The 17,468-nt window shown below is 36.0% G+C and overlaps 1 protein-coding gene across 1 annotated transcript in view; it reads right to left on the minus strand.

Moving 5' to 3' along the window:
* The window catches only part of LOC150108119 (dystrobrevin beta-like), a 262,083-nt gene that overhangs the window by 227,226 nt on the left and 17,389 nt on the right, over positions 1-17,468 (minus strand). The window contains 1 exon segment of the mRNA XM_090415602.1: positions 4,230-4,443. Within this exon segment, the coding sequence (XP_090271728.1) occupies positions 4,230-4,443 (214 nt within the window).

A 17,468-nucleotide genomic window follows, 5' to 3' on the forward strand; every position in this document is an offset into this window, starting at 1 on the left:
AAAAAATATAAACATAGATGGATGGAACACGTTCAAAGAATGAAAACAGAAAGATTACCAAAACAAGCCTTAAAGTACAAGCCATTAGGAAAAAGAAAACCAGGACGTCCTCTTAAACGATGACTTCTAAGACCGGAACAGGCCATACTAGGCCTAAATCCTTGATACGGATGATGATGAGTCATAAGTGATGCATACACCTGTCATTTTCAAATTTTTCACAACAGAATTAAAATTGTATTTTGCCTTTGATGGTTACCCCCCACACACACACACACCACATCGCAACACTATCACTCTCTCACACCACACACACACACACAGAGCTATGTAACATAGCTACACTTTTTTTTGAATTCGTTATTTTTCCAAAGTAATTGTACCAGATAACTTTTAACTTTTCAATTCCAAAACTAAATTCTGATTATAATAAATTAGCACATTTTGTATATTTTTTTATTTATATTATTTCCTGATTATTATAAACCAGGAAATTATGTGATATTGGGTAATTTGGTAAATTAATATTTAAAAAATACTGTCATCCTACAGAATCAACATCAGAATAAAATGTTTTGAACATCTGCTAACCAATCAGAAAGATGAAAAAGAAAACAGAAATTTATGTGTGTAAGATACTGAGCTATTAATTTGGGGTTTTTTACTGTGCCAACTAGGATGTTTTTTTCCCTCTCACTCAATAGGTGGTGGCTAATCTCTGTTAGCACTTACAGCCTGTTACTCAAGCAGAAAGGAATATCTAAGACAACTCATTTCTGAGATGGTAAGTAGCAGCCTCAGTAGCAGTAACTTTCAGGGTAAAAAGAAAAGTTCAGGAGATGCAGAAAAGTTGGAGCCATCAAGTAGCTCTTGCTCTAACCAATGATGGGGGGGGGAGGGATTTGTCTAGCTCTAAAGACAGCGATTCTGCCTGTAGTTTAGGCATATTTTTATGCAGAATATGGGTGATTGCCACTGAAAGCACACCAGCTTGTCCGCAGTCTTCATTCATAGATAAGCAAGGAATTATTGAAGACTTAGACACCAGCAACATTTCAGGCTCCTTCCTTCATTTCTAGATGATGACATTCTTTCATTCATAGTGGAACAGACTAACCTTTATGCTTATTTATAATGCTCTTGCTCTTGACTGTGCAAGGTAGTGTGAAAAAGTCCACTCTCGAGATGTATTGTCTATAGAATGGATTCTGAACATGCCAGTGTTTTGTGATGTTATGACTGAAAAACAATTTAGTCTCATCATAAAGTATTTGCATTTTCAGAACAATGTGAAATATGATCAGGCAACACCTCTTTGCTCAGTCCTCAACAAACTTTATAAAAACTTTACATCACTATACATTCCTGAGAAAGAGACTTAAGGATCAATGAAGGCTTTACATCATTCAAAGGCAGACTGAAATGTAAGCAGTATATTCCTCAAAAGAAAACAATGTACGGATAAAATTTTTTTAAGCTTTGCAAAATTCAAAGTGGATATCTTTGGGATTTTAAATCTTATATGGGAAAGTAGACTGTATATGAGCATGATAAATGCTCTTATTACACTCAGTGGCCCCACTGAGTGACAGATAAAACCTGCCACCAAGTAGAACTGCTCCACTATCCAAGAAGGAAGCAAACTCAAAGATGAACATTATTAAATGTCATCAGTGGGAGCCAGACCCAGAAGAGATACAAAGGTTGAATTAATGCAGAAGCCATATATTTCACAAATACAAGTAGTAAAAAGATGTATCACAATTAATTCTCTAGGTTAGAGATTAATGTAGAAAATTTTTTCCCTTTTCACAAATTAAATTAATTTTGCAAAGAAATTATATTGTTTCATCTTTTAAACCAAGTATAAGCAAACTAAGTATGCATGTGAAGTATCTTCCTATAATGCATAGCATTATACCCATCTAAAAGGATATGCACTTTGCATTATGGGATACTAAGGTAATTGATATGAAGTCGTCAGCCTCTATATACAAGTAGCCTAGATTGTAAAGTGTAAAGATACTAAATTGTAGTTGTAAAGATACTTCATGTGCAAAATTTGCTTGCTACACTTGGATGAAGGATAAAACAAGAATATTTCTTGGTAAGTTTAATTCGTGAAAACATAAGTGGATCAACTCTGATCCATTAAAGATAAACTTCACCCTCTAGCAAATCCTGGAGTGTATGAAGTTCCTTGTGACTGTGACTTGGCCTACTATGGGCAGACAGGAAATCTGTTAACATCCGTCTGGAAGAACATAAAAAATACATTCGCTACCATTATATTATGGCAAGTCAGGACTGGCAGACCACGCTTTGGACATCCCCTTCACACAAGATTAGATGGACGAAAACCAATGTGCCATTTAGAAGTCGTTACAGATCTGAAAGATTATTTTTTGAGTAAGCTATGGCCATGAACAATTCTCCTAACCTGAACAAATATGATTGGATTAATTTGTCCAAAATTTGGGAGACTCTTATCCTAAGAGCAATTCCCACATAACTGTAAATTTTTATTTTTTATTTTATTTATTTTTCTCTACAACATTAGAGGGTACCAAAATAGGACTTTAGATCTTTTATCCATTACAATTGTATTGTTTCACTTACTCACTGTTGCATATATATGTTGTATTGTACTCTGATGATGCTGATTTGAAATTCAGTGAAATATAGGCAAGTTAATAAAACATCTTTTTATAAAATAGTGCGTTTGGTGTTGCTAATACTGTTAAAAATAAATCATGAATAACTGTCAACACCTAAGCTGTTAAATTCAACAACACAGAAGAAATACCATAAATCATAATGTTAAACATCTGCACCTAACATCATTAGAACTATAGCACACACATTCTCCAAAAAGTTTTTAACAGTATTAACAACACCAAATGCACTATTTTATAAAAAGATGTTTTATTAACTTGCTTATATTTACCTCATTTTTATTCTACTCCACTATTTTATTTTAAAGCCTCTATAGCTTAGTTAGTATCAACAATGTCTAGGAGGTGAAGAACCTTTATAAGAGCTTTTCAAGCAAAGATGAGTTAGCCATATTCATATGAGGTGACAAGGTTTTCTCTCCTGGAAAATTTGGGTTTTTCATTCTGCAAAACAGACAAACCAGCCAGAATAACAGAAACAATTTACAGACACAGCACACAAAGCCATATATAATTAAATGACTTATAATAAGCATTAAGCAGGGTTCCCAAGAAAATAAAAATTAGGCCGTGACAGTCAAGCAAGTCTAATATGAAAAAGGGAAGATGGAATGGGATAGTATATTTATTAAAAAATTACAATTATTTCTTAATAGCTTAAGACAGAATTTTTGAGATTTCACAAATTTGTACGCACGCGTGTGTGTGTGTGTGTGTGTGTGTGTGTTGCAAGGTGACTGTAATATAGTAAACTCAATATTTAACATCTTTCATAATTTGATTCTGCAATTAGCACCTCAATATACACACTATATAAAATCTTTTAAATCACTTTCAAACTGCACACAGATACATTGGCATCCAAAAGCTAAGGATGAACTACATTATTACCTGTATATGAAAATATTTTCATGACTACAGCCAAATGTGGACATACATTGATTGTCAGAATACTAATAAATTATATTACACAAAAATGTGTTATAAATTTTGCATAAATTAAATTGCAAAAAATATGTTTTTGGCAAAAGTTATAAATTTCCTAAGGACATAGTTAAGGAATTAATGTACGGTGCTCACAGAAAAAAAACTATGTGGAGGGACATTTCGGTACAGCATATGTCCGCTCCGAACTGAGATGCAGCTCTCACAACATCATACAATGCTTGGCACTAAGTGATTCAGGAGTTCTTGAGGCAAACTGGCCTACTCCTTTGGAGCAAGTAAAAAGGCATGTTTGTTTTCTGGAGGGGAATTTCCTGAATGCATAGTGATCATAAAAATAACAATACGATACAGCTTTTTTTTTTTTCCCTGAGTATAGTCCTGATTAATAGCTATATATATATATATATATATATATATATATATATATATATATATATATTATCCATAGCATATATTACTTTTAAAGGAAGTGCAATGTATGTCGCCATGTAAACTTTAAATTAACCACACGTTTCAGAGAAAAACTGAATAAATAATATGATGTTCAGTTTTTCTGGATTATATTTCAACTGCTAAAGAGCTATCAAATATTAATGCTCAACTCACTGGTCATATGTTGCCAACAGCCAGTTCAGCAATAAGGAGGTACACTGGTCAAGATCAACTTGGTGGGAAAGTGGTAATCTTTTATTCAGCTGATAGTAAACAGAAGTTATTAAGCTTTCCAGCTGGGATACATTCAATTCCATTCTAGGATCTAGAGTATTCAGGCCATTTTCCCGAAAAGCTTCTATGATATTCCATATGTCCACTACATTTACTTTAAAAAAAAAAAAATACATAACACATTATTCATGCATGTGTGTGTGTGTATATATATTTAATACATACATGCACACAAACATAAAAACATTACTAAAAATACTATATAAAGTATGATATAGTTCTGTTTTTTATTTCAAATAACACATATATAAGTACTAACAGATTCCTTATTCAATTACTACCATAGAAGAAGACATAACATCCAATGGCTATGTGCACATTTCAATCATTAACCATTCTCTATGTTCATGATACATGGCTATAATGTTTAATTCTACCTGAAAGGTAACACACCATACAGGGTAATGGTAATACTTCCATACAGGGTAATACTTCCATATTTCAGAAGTATGAGATAGTTGTGTCTTCAGACATACAACAGAATTCACTTTAATGAATATACAATATGTGACTAAACAGTTCCAGTAATGAATTTATTATTAATGCATAAGAAAAAAGGATAAAGAAAACAAAATGTAATTGTTAAAGTTTAATATCACAAAACATACAAAATATACTTTCCAACTGAGAGAAGAATATGTAGAGTCCAAACATTTGGAATCAGTTGATGTTGGATGCAGTGTGCAGATACTGCATCCAACTAAAATTAGTTCCTTCATATAAATGAACTACCATTGAAAAGATGCCACAGAAGCTGATATTCGCTCTGAGTCATATTAAGCAATAAAACTAGTAAAATGAAACATAATTAGTTCAGTAAATATTCCATAATGTGATGATTCCAAATGTGTAAATCACAAACTAGCAGTAATTGATAGAGAATTCATGGTAAGAATCATTGCTATGGCAATTTTAGAAGAAAGACACAAAATCTGCTGATGGTTGACTAAACAACATAAATATGATCATTCACCCTGTTAGTAAAACCAACTGAAAAATAGTAGATTTGCCATGCACCTTAAGTTTTTGTTTAATAAAAGAAACAAACATCTAGAGATAATAATTAAGTTTATATTAAATCATTAAAACTGTGGATGTAAGCATAAGATATATGAATATAAGCAGCAAACAATAGGAGGGAAAACACAGAGTTCAAAATGGCATGACCACAGTGGCTTGAAAAAGTTCCATGTTTCGTGTTGAAAATTAATTTTTCACTTAGTCAGACTATAATAAATTTAGTTTAATCCTTTATCCAAGTGTGTGCAAACAAAGTTTGCACACCGGGCAACTCCTTGCAAAGGTGGAGCAAGCTACCAACACTCCTATCCCAGTATCTCCCATAATGCAAAAACACATTTCCTTGCGGATATGTATAATGTTATGCATTAAGGGAAGGGCCACTATTCAGACTAGTTTCGACCTTTATTGAGGTCTCTTCAGTGGGAGCCAGGCCCAAGTGGAGATACCAAGGCAGAAGCATTAGCAAGGTCATCTCCTCCTATAGGAGCTGCCAAACGGTGTGCCACCTTTTTATTAAATTACTCTGGATTTAGAGAAAGATGTTGAAAATTTATTTTTCACTTGGTCAGAGTATAATAAATTTAGTTTAATCCTTTATCCAAGTGTGTGCAAACAAAGTTTGCGCCTGAAAGTATCTTCAGGACTTGTACCACTTTACCCCAGTCCTAAAATTAACTTTTGCATACACTTGGATAAAGGATTAAACTAAATTTATTATATTCCATGTTTGGTCTCTAGAAAAGGATATTTGGATTATGTATAAATTAAAAATGAAACAAATGCAAAAAAAATATATATAAAATTAATAATAACAAAAATCCTTAATCCACAAGGTATGAATGTACTACAGCTTTTTGTAGGTGGGAGCAATATAAAAGTTATAATTTAAAATGTTTTTCTTCTGCAAATGATACAATTGAAATGAAACGTTAGATGGTCAAAAATTTCTATAAGGATTCTAAATAAGTATTGAATTTCAATAAAATTCTTCCATATACAGCAATGTTTCTCAATAGGGACAAAAATTTTTTGTTGGGGATGAAAATTATTTAGTAAAATTAAATAAATATATAAAATAAAAAACAGAAATCATACTAGCCAGCAATGTAATGCTGCCAGACAAAAGATCACATACATATATAACAAATGAAGAAATATATGCTTAATTTTGAAAATAACAAATAAATAATACAGTATCTCTTTGAGTGTATAGTATTATTATTATTATTACAGGGATCTCCAAGGAATCTTTAGACTCATCGAGGGAGGCCCTAAACATCATGTCTACAACTATTCAGCTTCCACACAGTATCTATCATACCTTGCCTTGAACCCACTCACAGTCATGGCACCCACAACAGACTCTGGCAACTTATTCCACTCACTCACCACTTTCCATGCAAAAAAGCTAGTTCTAACACCTTTGCTAACCACACTCTTGCCCAGTTTCCATGGATGGCCCCTAGTCATCCCACCACCAGACCTGTTCTGAAAAATATCCTCTGAATTAATCTTATAGATACCCTTCAGTAATTTGAATGTACACAATCATATCACCCCTCTTCCACCTATCAACCAATGTCTGCAACCCACAAATCTTTAACCTATTCTCACAAGGTTCATTCCCTAAACCAGCTATCATCTTGGTCACTTGCCTCTGGATCCTCTCTACCTCCTCCACATCAAGAAGAAACCCTGGCACGCAGATCTGGGCACAGTAGTCAAGATGGGGTCTTATCAAGGCTCGATACAGAGAAACAATAACTTGCTTGTCTCTGCTCGTCAAAGTATTCTTCAGTAACCAAGTGATGAGCTGATTTAGCCACTTTTGCAATGTGCCCCCTAAACTTCAACTCCCTATCCACCAACACCCCCAAATCTCTGGCTTCATCAATCTCCTAGAGTACAGTTCCACCAATGTGGTGCTAATCTTTTCACCCCAAAATGCATAAACTTACACTTAGCCACATTAAATTGACATCCTTCTCCTTAGCCCAGTCCCCCAATCTATCCAAATCACCTTGCAAAATTTTGACATGTGCATTCACTATTGCTCTACCCAACTTTGCATCATCAGCAAACAAATGAATAGTTCCTCTCAGATCCTTTCCGATATCATTAATGAACAAATTAAATAGTAGTGGTCCAAGAACAGAACCCTGCGGCACACCACTAGTCACAGGCCGTCTTTTGAACTCTACTCCTGAATAAACTACTTTCTGATATCTCTCCGTCAACCACCCTCCTATCCATTTCACCAATCCTATATCCATCTCCATATGCTGCAGTCTGCTGATTAGAATTCCATGTGTTATCCTGTCAAAGGCCTTAGCAAGGTCCAGCAGTATGACTGTAAACCCATTACCCTTATCCAGCTCAGCCATCCCTGTGTTATAAAACGTGAGCAAGTTAGTGAGGCATGATCTACCCTTCACAAAGCCATGCTGTCCCCCATACAGTATCCCATTATCATCTATCCATTCCTGTATTCTTCTCTTGACTACTTTCTCCAAAACCCTGATGACTCCTCCTGATATGCTGATCGGTCGATAATTTGCAACAGCAGTCTTGGAACCTCCCTTATGCAGTGGTACTGTTTTCCCCCTCTTGTACCAACCCAGTCCCAAGACTCAAATTAAACAAAATCTTCAAGGGCACTGACAATTCTTTTGCTGCTTCACGTAAGACCCGAGCTGGTATACCATCCAAACCCACAGCTGTATTCACACTCAGGTTTTGTAATATACTATTCACCTCAATTCCCATATAACCTGTTGGATCTTTCATTCCTGCAATATCACCACCTGAATGATATACTCTTGCAAAGTACTCGCTCAGTAATTCCACTATATCAACTAATTCAGTTACCTCCCTACTATCGGCATTCCTTAAAATCATTCTGCCGTATACATTTTTTCTTTTACTTGCAGCATATCGAAAAAACTGTTTGGGATTCTCTTTAGCTTGCATGGCTAATTTCCTTTCATAATCAGCTTTTGCTTTCCTTACCACACTCGCTACCTTTCTGGCCTGTGCTTTATACTGTTCGTGTGCCTGCAGGTCACCTTTCTCCTTAAATTCTCTCTCTCCACAATTGTTTCCTTTTTTACAGCTCAAGCTTAATGCTGTTATTCATCCATTTAACCCCTACTTGATTTACTATCCGGACTCTAGGTAAACAGTCAGCCATTATCTCCCTCAAACACTCCTTTACCACTTCCCATGCACCATCAACTTCCAGCCCTTGCAGTTTTACATGCCATGGCACTGAACTAAGCAATCTCCTGAGCTTGTCATACTCACCAGCCCGGTACTTCCACATGTACCCTTTCTTATTTGAAAATTCCACACATCTGGCCTCCTCCCAGGTCAAAACCTTATGTCACTCTCACCAATTGGTGGTAATGTGGTCATATTCATTACAGTCAAACTCTCTGATGCAATTATTAGGTCAAGCACTCTCGAACCCCTAGTATATTCCATTACATGCTGTCTCAGGTTAGTTATCCCTTAATAACTGCATAAAATCCAATTCCTTCCTCCCATGTGTCCTCTCCTCCTTCCATTCAATGTTACCATAGTTGAAATCCCCCATAATAATTACCCTCCTTCCACTCATTGTATCTATTTATCTATGCATATTATCTCCACCATGTATTCCATCACCTGGTCTATAGCAGCACCCAACTGTATATTTTGTTCTGCCTGTCTCAATCTCACACCAAATAGCCTGAAATGTGCTCTCCTCACTATCCTGCAGTTCAACTTCAATTTTCCTTGGCTGCAGTTCATCAGCTATCAAGTATGACTCATAGGCAATATATTCATTACATAAGGATCTACTTTTTTTTTCTTTATTACCATGTTTCATAAATATCATCAAACAGAACGAGAAAATAACTACCATCACAGTCTTCCTTTAATAACAGTGATTTCCTCATCCCTTATTTGATTCCATCATTCAAACATGGAATAATGAAAAAGCACGGTAAATCCTTATAAAAATTATATTGGTATAGGAAATTACAGTTATAGGGATAGGACTCACCATCTTATTTTGAAATCATGGTTTTATGAAATCCAAGGTTATCTTGGACAGTTAAAATGGGAGCCTAAGGATCCATTAAGAACAGTAGAAGAAGAAGATAGAAAATTATGGGGTGGATCCTCATTCTGATATTTGCCCACATCACTCTACTTGATATTGCCTGCCATTCAAGAAGATTAGACTCATGTTTAGTGTTGAATACTATAGGTACTCCACCTGTTCTTTGATTGTTAATAGTCCGGGTGTTCATTCAAAATACATGCACTGTTGAGTCCTTTGAAAAGATGTACAGATAGTGCAGCCAGCCAATTGAATGTTGTCATTTGTCATGAGTTGCTGTTTTTGTTTTCTGAGTTTCATCTGTTTCGCATGTGTGAAATGGTGGTAGACAAGTTTTTAATATATAATTTTCGATAAATTTATAGCTTTTTTGCCCATATTTACAATGGGAAACAGTGTTGACGATCTAATGGAGGTCCTTTTCTGTCAGAACTTTTGAGGATTGTATGACTGTAGTCGAAGGAGGTAAGCCTCGTCCTCCTCTTCCAAATTTATTTACTGAGCAATCACAAAAATGCAAAAACTGAGTATATGAGACATCTATTTTTTCACAATATAATACAATACAGTAGAATGGTTAACTGGATGTGAAGTGCAGTCAAGACTTCTTTGTTGGCCTTGTTTATTATTCTCCAGAGAGAGAAAGCATTTGGAATAAGCTTGGATATTCCTACCTTAATCATTTAACAGCAGCAGTCCAAAAGCATGAGCACTCTCAATCACATGTTCAGTCATTTTTAAATCTCAAGATGTTTGGAAAACAAATAATTGACACTCTCATTGACAAACAAAGAAAAATTGAAGTTTCTCATCATAATGAACAGGTAAAGAGAAATAGAGACATTTTGAAAAGATTAATAAATTTTGTATGCTATTGGCTAAGCAAGAGCTTCTTTTGAGAGGTCATGATGAATCTGAAGATTCAGCTAATCGAGAAAATTATAGAATTTTTAAATGTGCTCCATGAGTATGATCCTCTTTTAGACAGTCATTTAAAGGATTCAACTGTATTTCAAGGAACTACTTACACAGTACAAAATGCTATCATTAGTGCTATATCCGATGTAGTTAAAGATACTATGAAAAAAAGAAATTGTTGCTGCTACATTTGTGGCCATTATTCTGGATGAAACTTCTGATGTAATGTCAAAATCACCGCTATCAACTGTTTTCCGTTTGTCCATAATGGGCAAACACGTGAAAGGTTCATCGGATTTACGAGGGCTGTGCAATAAGTAATAAGATTAATTTTACTGTCGCGAAACCACTCATCACAATATTAATTTCTGTGGAATAAAGAAATGTTGCTGTCTGTATTAACGAAAGAGATTGATAGATGGTGTATACGGGGTGATGTGCCAGAGTGTCACGTGACTAAAGGCAAGTTTATTTTGGCAAGCCTATGAGCCGCAACCAGTCATTGAAATGGAAGCGTCCTTGGAACAACGTTATGCGATTAAATTTTGTGTGCGTTTGCAAAAATCGGCAGCAGACACTTTTAACATGATACGCGAAGCTTTCCACGATGAAGCAATGTCGAGGGCAAGTGTTTTTCGCTGGCATAAAACTTTTAAGGCAGAAAGGCAAAATGTGGAAGATCTTGAACGTGATGGAAGACCTTCAACGTCCATCACAGAGACAATGGTCAACACAGCAGCGATTATCATCAAGGAGGATCGCAGAATTACAATACGCCAGCTGCATGTTGTCCTGAATATTTCTCTGGGAAGTGTTCATGGCTGAACATTTGGGACTGAAACGTGTTTGCGCCCAATGGATTCCCAAACTCTTGACACCGGAGCAAATGCAGTATCGAGTGGATGTGTGCACAGAATGGAAAGAAAGACTGGAACAAGAAGGCAACAACTTCTTAAAATGCATCATTACAGCAGATGAAGCTTGGTTGTATCACTATGACCCTACAATGAAACAACAAAGCAGTGAATGGAAGCAGCCATCTTCGCCTACCCCCAAGAAAGCAAAAACTGTAAAATTGGCTGGTAAAGTTATGACCATAATGTTTTTTGACTACGAAGGCATTGTTTACCAACATGCTGTGGAACCCAGGAATACTGTAAACGGCTCATACTATGCGGATGTTTTACAGACAATGGTACAGCACGTCAAAAGGAAGCGTCCATTACTGAAGAATGGTTTCTTATTGCACCATGATAATGCAAGGCCACATATTGCTGGTTATGTAGTGGACGTTTTGCAGAAGAACAACATAGATATCCTACCACACCTTCCATACAGTCCTGATCTCACACCGTGCGATTTCTGGCTGTTTCCTCAGTGAACACAATGAACAAAGCATGTGTAAAAGCTGCGGAGGCAGTTTTGAAAGAACTCTCAAAAAACGGACTTTCACATGTGTTTAAGAAGTGGATGCAATGTTGGGACAAATGCATCGCGTCTCACAGTAGTTACTTCGAAAAAGACCATGTAAATGATGATGAAGATTGAAGGTAATCTGTTTTCTGTATAAATATAGACTTATAACTTATTGAATAGCCGCCATACATATGTAAGTGATGATGGAACATTGGTGATCTTTTTAAATATGTTGTAAACAGAGTTGTGGAATTTAATATTAAGGACAAGTTCGGCCAAATTTATCACGGTGCCTGTGTAATGAGTGGGCATATTAACAGATTACAGAGGAAAGCTATGAGGCATATCTTTTAGCAATATTTATGCATTGCTACACCCATGTTTTGAATTTAGTTCTGAAGCAAAAGCTATCAAATATTAAGGAATGCAGGTTGTTTTTCCAAACTATCAGTGCATTCGTGGCATATTTTTCTAAATCATCGAAAAGAATAAATGCTTTTCAAGATTTTGTTGCTAAAAAATTACCTTCCAACACATCAACCAGATGGAACTTTCCTTCCCGTTTAATAAGCACAGTAAAATGTCACAGAAGTCAACTCACTGAATTTTTTGAACATATAGTGGAGAATTCTGAGGAATGGGTCATGGATGCTGTCATCAAAGCTCATGGGTTTTTGCATTTCTTGCAAGATTTTTGAACAATTTTGTTGCTAGAAATTTTTTCTGTTGTATTTGGCTATACTGATCTTGAGCAATATACAGCAAACTTCATCCAGTTATATATTGTACTGTTGTAAAGTGCATGACACTGTGAAGCAGCTTAGGAAAGACAGGAACATAGATTTGATTATATTTGGTTCTTCATCAAATGAGAAGCATACAGTTGATGAGTCGAGACCTAAGAGACAAAAAGGGCCTGAAGAGATGGAGAAGAGCATGTGCTTTTGATTATACCAGGGAATAGTCAACTGCATGTGCCTGGAGGTGGAAGAAAGATACTCTTCACTTTGGAAACTTGAATTTTTTTCAACTCCTTTGTAGTGAAAGATATGGTCAGTATGTGAAGATGTTTCCTGATTGTATTTTAGAAAACTTAAAGGATTTCTATGGCCCAGTTTTTGACTACATTTGCTTGAAAAATGAACTGAAAGTGCTCTTTTTCTTCTGATGAATTTGTCAGGAAACCAGTGCATTAACTATTAAAATTCATGCAAGAAAATCAATTTCAGGTTGCCTTCAAGGAAATTTATAAGTTGGCAGAACTTGTCATGTCGATTCTGAGCTCTATTGCTATAGTCGAGCATCCTTTTTCGGCTATGAAGAGAATACATACGTGTTATAGGGGAACACAAACACAGGAAAGGCTATTCGGCCTCCTTCATCAGCTTTGAAAAGACATTGATGATGGAACTGAAGGGAGGAAAAACCTTTCATTTTATGATGATGTGCTTACACAATTTCTAAGGAAAAACAAGAAATTGGTGGTTGTGTATAAATAAGTAAAATGAGTTATTTCAGCCTTTCTTTGATTCATTCCAGAAAAGTAATAATTTTCCAAGTGATTACTTTTTCTGATTTCTGTGTTTATTATATGGCTGCATTTAAAAATTTTATCAAAATTCAAATTATCTGTATCTCACTCTATCATTTGCCAGTGATAATGTAATCTCGTGTAAACCCTTTGTTTCTCAGAAAAACGGCACGTGTGAAGCATACCTATTGTTCATTTGACCTTTATACTTTCCATATTTAAAATTATATTAACATGTCAGGTTTGCACTTGGGTGTCTGCCGTTTCTTTATTTCCTGACAGGTATTTGCTTTTAGTATATGTGCCGCTTCTGCATCGAGCAGTCGCATTTTCACAAAGCTTATATGGCATGTTAGTTGCAACTCTTTTGGTAGAATTTTATTTCTAAAATTAGCATTTGCTAAGTGTCTGGATGATATTGAATATCTGAAATGCAATTCAAACTGATTTCAAGTTTTTTATATATATATATTCGTTTTGCTTTTCATAAATTGAGAGTTTTCTGTATCCAATGACTGTATTATAAACAACTGTTACACATATTTTCTGGAATCAAAAATTTGAAAGCAGGTGTTAGAACAAATGTGTTTAGTTAGCTGTTATGTTTGTGCGACAATAAATTGTTCTGTTTGCATGCATGCAGCATAGTCTGTGGGAGCAGAGTGTTTTTCCATTAGGTGTGCCGTTTGAGTTGTCTCTAATTACAATAATTGTTCCTAAATATAGTATACGGGATGCTTAAGGGTCAAAGCTATATAACTGAGAGGAGACCTCTCGGTTATACAGAGACCTCTCAGAGGAGGCTATGTGGAGACCTCCACATAGCCTTTAAAGGAATGCGAGTACTGACCAGGGCTTCTGACCTAATGGCCAATCCTCACCTTCTCGTGGTGCATCCTGTTAGGTATCTACCTGGAAACTGAACGAACAAGGATGGGCTGGCAATATGGGATTTAGTCAACCAAATTGTATTCTTATTGGCTTAAACCACAAATAAAATGATGGTACAACATGAAAGAATTTCATGCCAGCTGGAGCGTCGTCTGGTTAAACAAGATCCCAGTTGTTTGCGCCAGGGAACCAGGGTGAACAGCAAAAAGTCAGCTACTGGAATAAATCCTGAAATTCACCCAAACCCAACATCATCAGTGTTCAAGAAGATCGGTACTATCAACATAAGAAGCCTCAATGGCAAAGAAAGGAAGCTGGCTGAGGAATTGGATAAGTACCAGATTGACATAATAGGGGTGACTGAAACAAAAAAAAGACTAACTGGTGAGATCTTTCTAAGCTATAAATACAAAATGCTATATTCAGGCAATTTTGATACACTGTTTATGCTTCAAAAAGCATCCACTTCATGAAGCATTAGTATATTGTGTTTACTTTTAGGAGTCATGTGAAGCCTGGAAAGAATTAAGGAAATCTTTAACAGGAAAGAATGCAAAAATATAATATTGGTGATATTGCTATGACATTTGATCAGGCCACACCTGATCAAATGTCATAGAAATGTTAAGAGTGATTCCACTTCCAAAATTATCCGTTAGAAATGGATTTTTCCGTGAATATAGAGTGGCAAGTATAAATTCATATCAGCAGTCATCTAAATGGTGAAGAAGGTTTTGTTTGTTTAAAGGATTTATGCCACAAGAACAAAAAGAAATTTGTTAATGATTGTCTGTCATCACTTCGGTGATGTTTAAAGCACAGGGATCAGGGCAATGGTCTTGATAGTTTAAAGAAACCTTTTAATATCCACTAAAAAGGCTGAATATAGGCTTGCTTCCATACCAATGAGGCAGATACCAGATAGAGTCTTTGCAAAAAGTAACAGACCAAAAGAGACTATAAACATAACTTCACAACACTGAAACCTTTAGGAAAAGTTAAGTGATTTCAACATAATATGTGCCGAATACAAAAATGACATTCATATTGTTCACAGCATTTGCTTAAAAAACACCTCTTGTTCAGAAATCACAACTAGTTAGTTATACTCGGTCAGTTAAAGGTCAGTGCTTTCCAAGGCATGCATATGCCCAAGGATTATGTCATCACATTAAGTAACATACATTGGTTCTGTTGTACCTGTCCAACGAGATAGTTTTGTTTTATACACAACAATCATGCTACCATGAATGGTGAGAGTAGACAGATATATAGCACACACTGATCCTGATATCGGGCTTTGCACCTATGTGATTTAGCAGTTATTTATTCCTAAAGTGACCTTGCAGAGTGCAGTTTGGTATAATTACTTATCAAATAACAGACTGCATGATTTTGATCCTCACCTAAAGATGAAGTTGCAAAGTATCTCAAAGTGTATGAGCAGTGTAGATTCAATCTGCTATGTGGTAAAGTGACAATTAAAATCTGTGAAACAAGTATTCACTTCCCTGATTTTTTTCATTTTGAATGAAACTCTCGTAGAAAGGCTTATACATTGGTTATACATGATTATTAATTAACTTAAGGAATTCACAACGTACACTGTAATATAAATTAAATTAAACTTTAATATATATTTCCAATATTTCGGCAATGTCACGTTGCCATCTTCAAAAGAACTTGAAATAAAGACACGTGCACGCAGGTACTATACACAGTAAATGAGGACGAAGCGAGGAAGCTATTGTTTTTCCTAAAAGTCCTAATGGTGCCTCCCTAGCTGGCTATGTAGGTATTCTTGGCAGTTGCGCTGAAGTTCTCCTGATGTACGTCTCCCAAATTTGAGGCAGTCTCATGCAACCAAATTTGTTGAGGTTTGGCATGTTTCTTAGGGTTGAGGCTGATCCCATGAAAAGTCTTTCAAATTTGAACTTGCTACAGTGTATTATTGTGGCTTTCTTCCACTGTATTCTGTGGCATGTATCCAGAGCATGGTCCGCAAGACCAGAGTGGCTATACTGGTTGAAACAGATGTAGTCCTTGTGTTCGTAAATTCTGATATTCGCTGTCCTGCCTGTTTGGTGAAAGTAGGACAGCTTACAGCTGCAAGGGACTTGGTATACACCAGGTAGGTCTAGGGGAAGTGGTTGGTCTTTAGTGCAGCAGATAAGGGATGCTAATTTTCTATACAGTCTGTAACAAGAGGTCAAGTCAAGTTTTTTTAGGATTTTGGTAATTTTTTCCGAGGTGCTTTGGATGTAGGGAATGCTGATGGTTTCAGAGTAATCCATCAGCATTCCGTTCACAATGAACTGTGAACTTTGTTCACAGTTCATTGTGAACGGAAATAGGGCTGAGATATCGGAAGGAAATTTAGCTTGAATTAGCTCTAAGGTTTCTTTGAGTGGGACATTTGTGAATAAGGAGGAGACGTCAAAACTGACCATTATGTCAGTATGTTGGAGTGTAAGGTTTTCTATGCTGGCTTTGAAGTGGGCTGAGTTTTTTTATGTGTGTTGCCAGTATAATGTGTGAGGGCATTGGCCAAATGTTTAGCTAATTTGTATGTGGTGGAATCAATGCCATCCACTATGGGACGTAATGGCACCTTTTCTTTATGTATTTTTGGGAGTCCATATATACGGAGGGGTATAAATGGTTTTAATTTGTTAGTAACTTCTACAGCCCAAGAAGTGACCTTCTTAAGGAGCCTATGGAGTTTTCTGATTTGTGAGTGTTGGTGGGATTGTATTCAATAGGGGGTTAAGTAGCCTGATCTAATAATAAAGCATTAAGCTTACCTGTGTAGTCCGTTTGGTTGAGTACTACGGTGGAGTTTCCCATATGCGCTTTGGTGATTACTATTTCTTTGTTTTTCTTCATTTCCTGAAGAACTTTATATTCACTATTGGATATGTTGGTTTTGGTGTCTTGCTTTGGTGAGAACACAGGCTACATCCAGTCTAATGTTGTTGGCGATGTGGTTTGGAAAGTGGTGGATCCTGCGTTCAATCTGGATCATTATATCCTCGGCCGGTATTTTTCTGGGAGCAATTGCGAAGTTGTGGCCACGTGAAAGAGCGATAAGTGCTGCAGGATTCAAAGGAACTAAAGAAAGGTTGACTACAGTGTTGGTTGGAAGTTCTGGTTCGAAGATCGAGTTCTTTTTTAATTTCTCAAATTTCTTGATATGTTGACCCCATATTTTCTCAAATTCTTTATCTGCCGC

Source organism: Typopeltis vanoorti, chromosome 3 (genome assembly GCF_054136105.1).
Source record: "Typopeltis vanoorti isolate ZY-2024b chromosome 3, IOZ_Tvanoo_1.0, whole genome shotgun sequence".
Classification (NCBI taxonomy): Eukaryota; Metazoa; Arthropoda; class Arachnida; order Uropygi; family Thelyphonidae; genus Typopeltis; species Typopeltis vanoorti.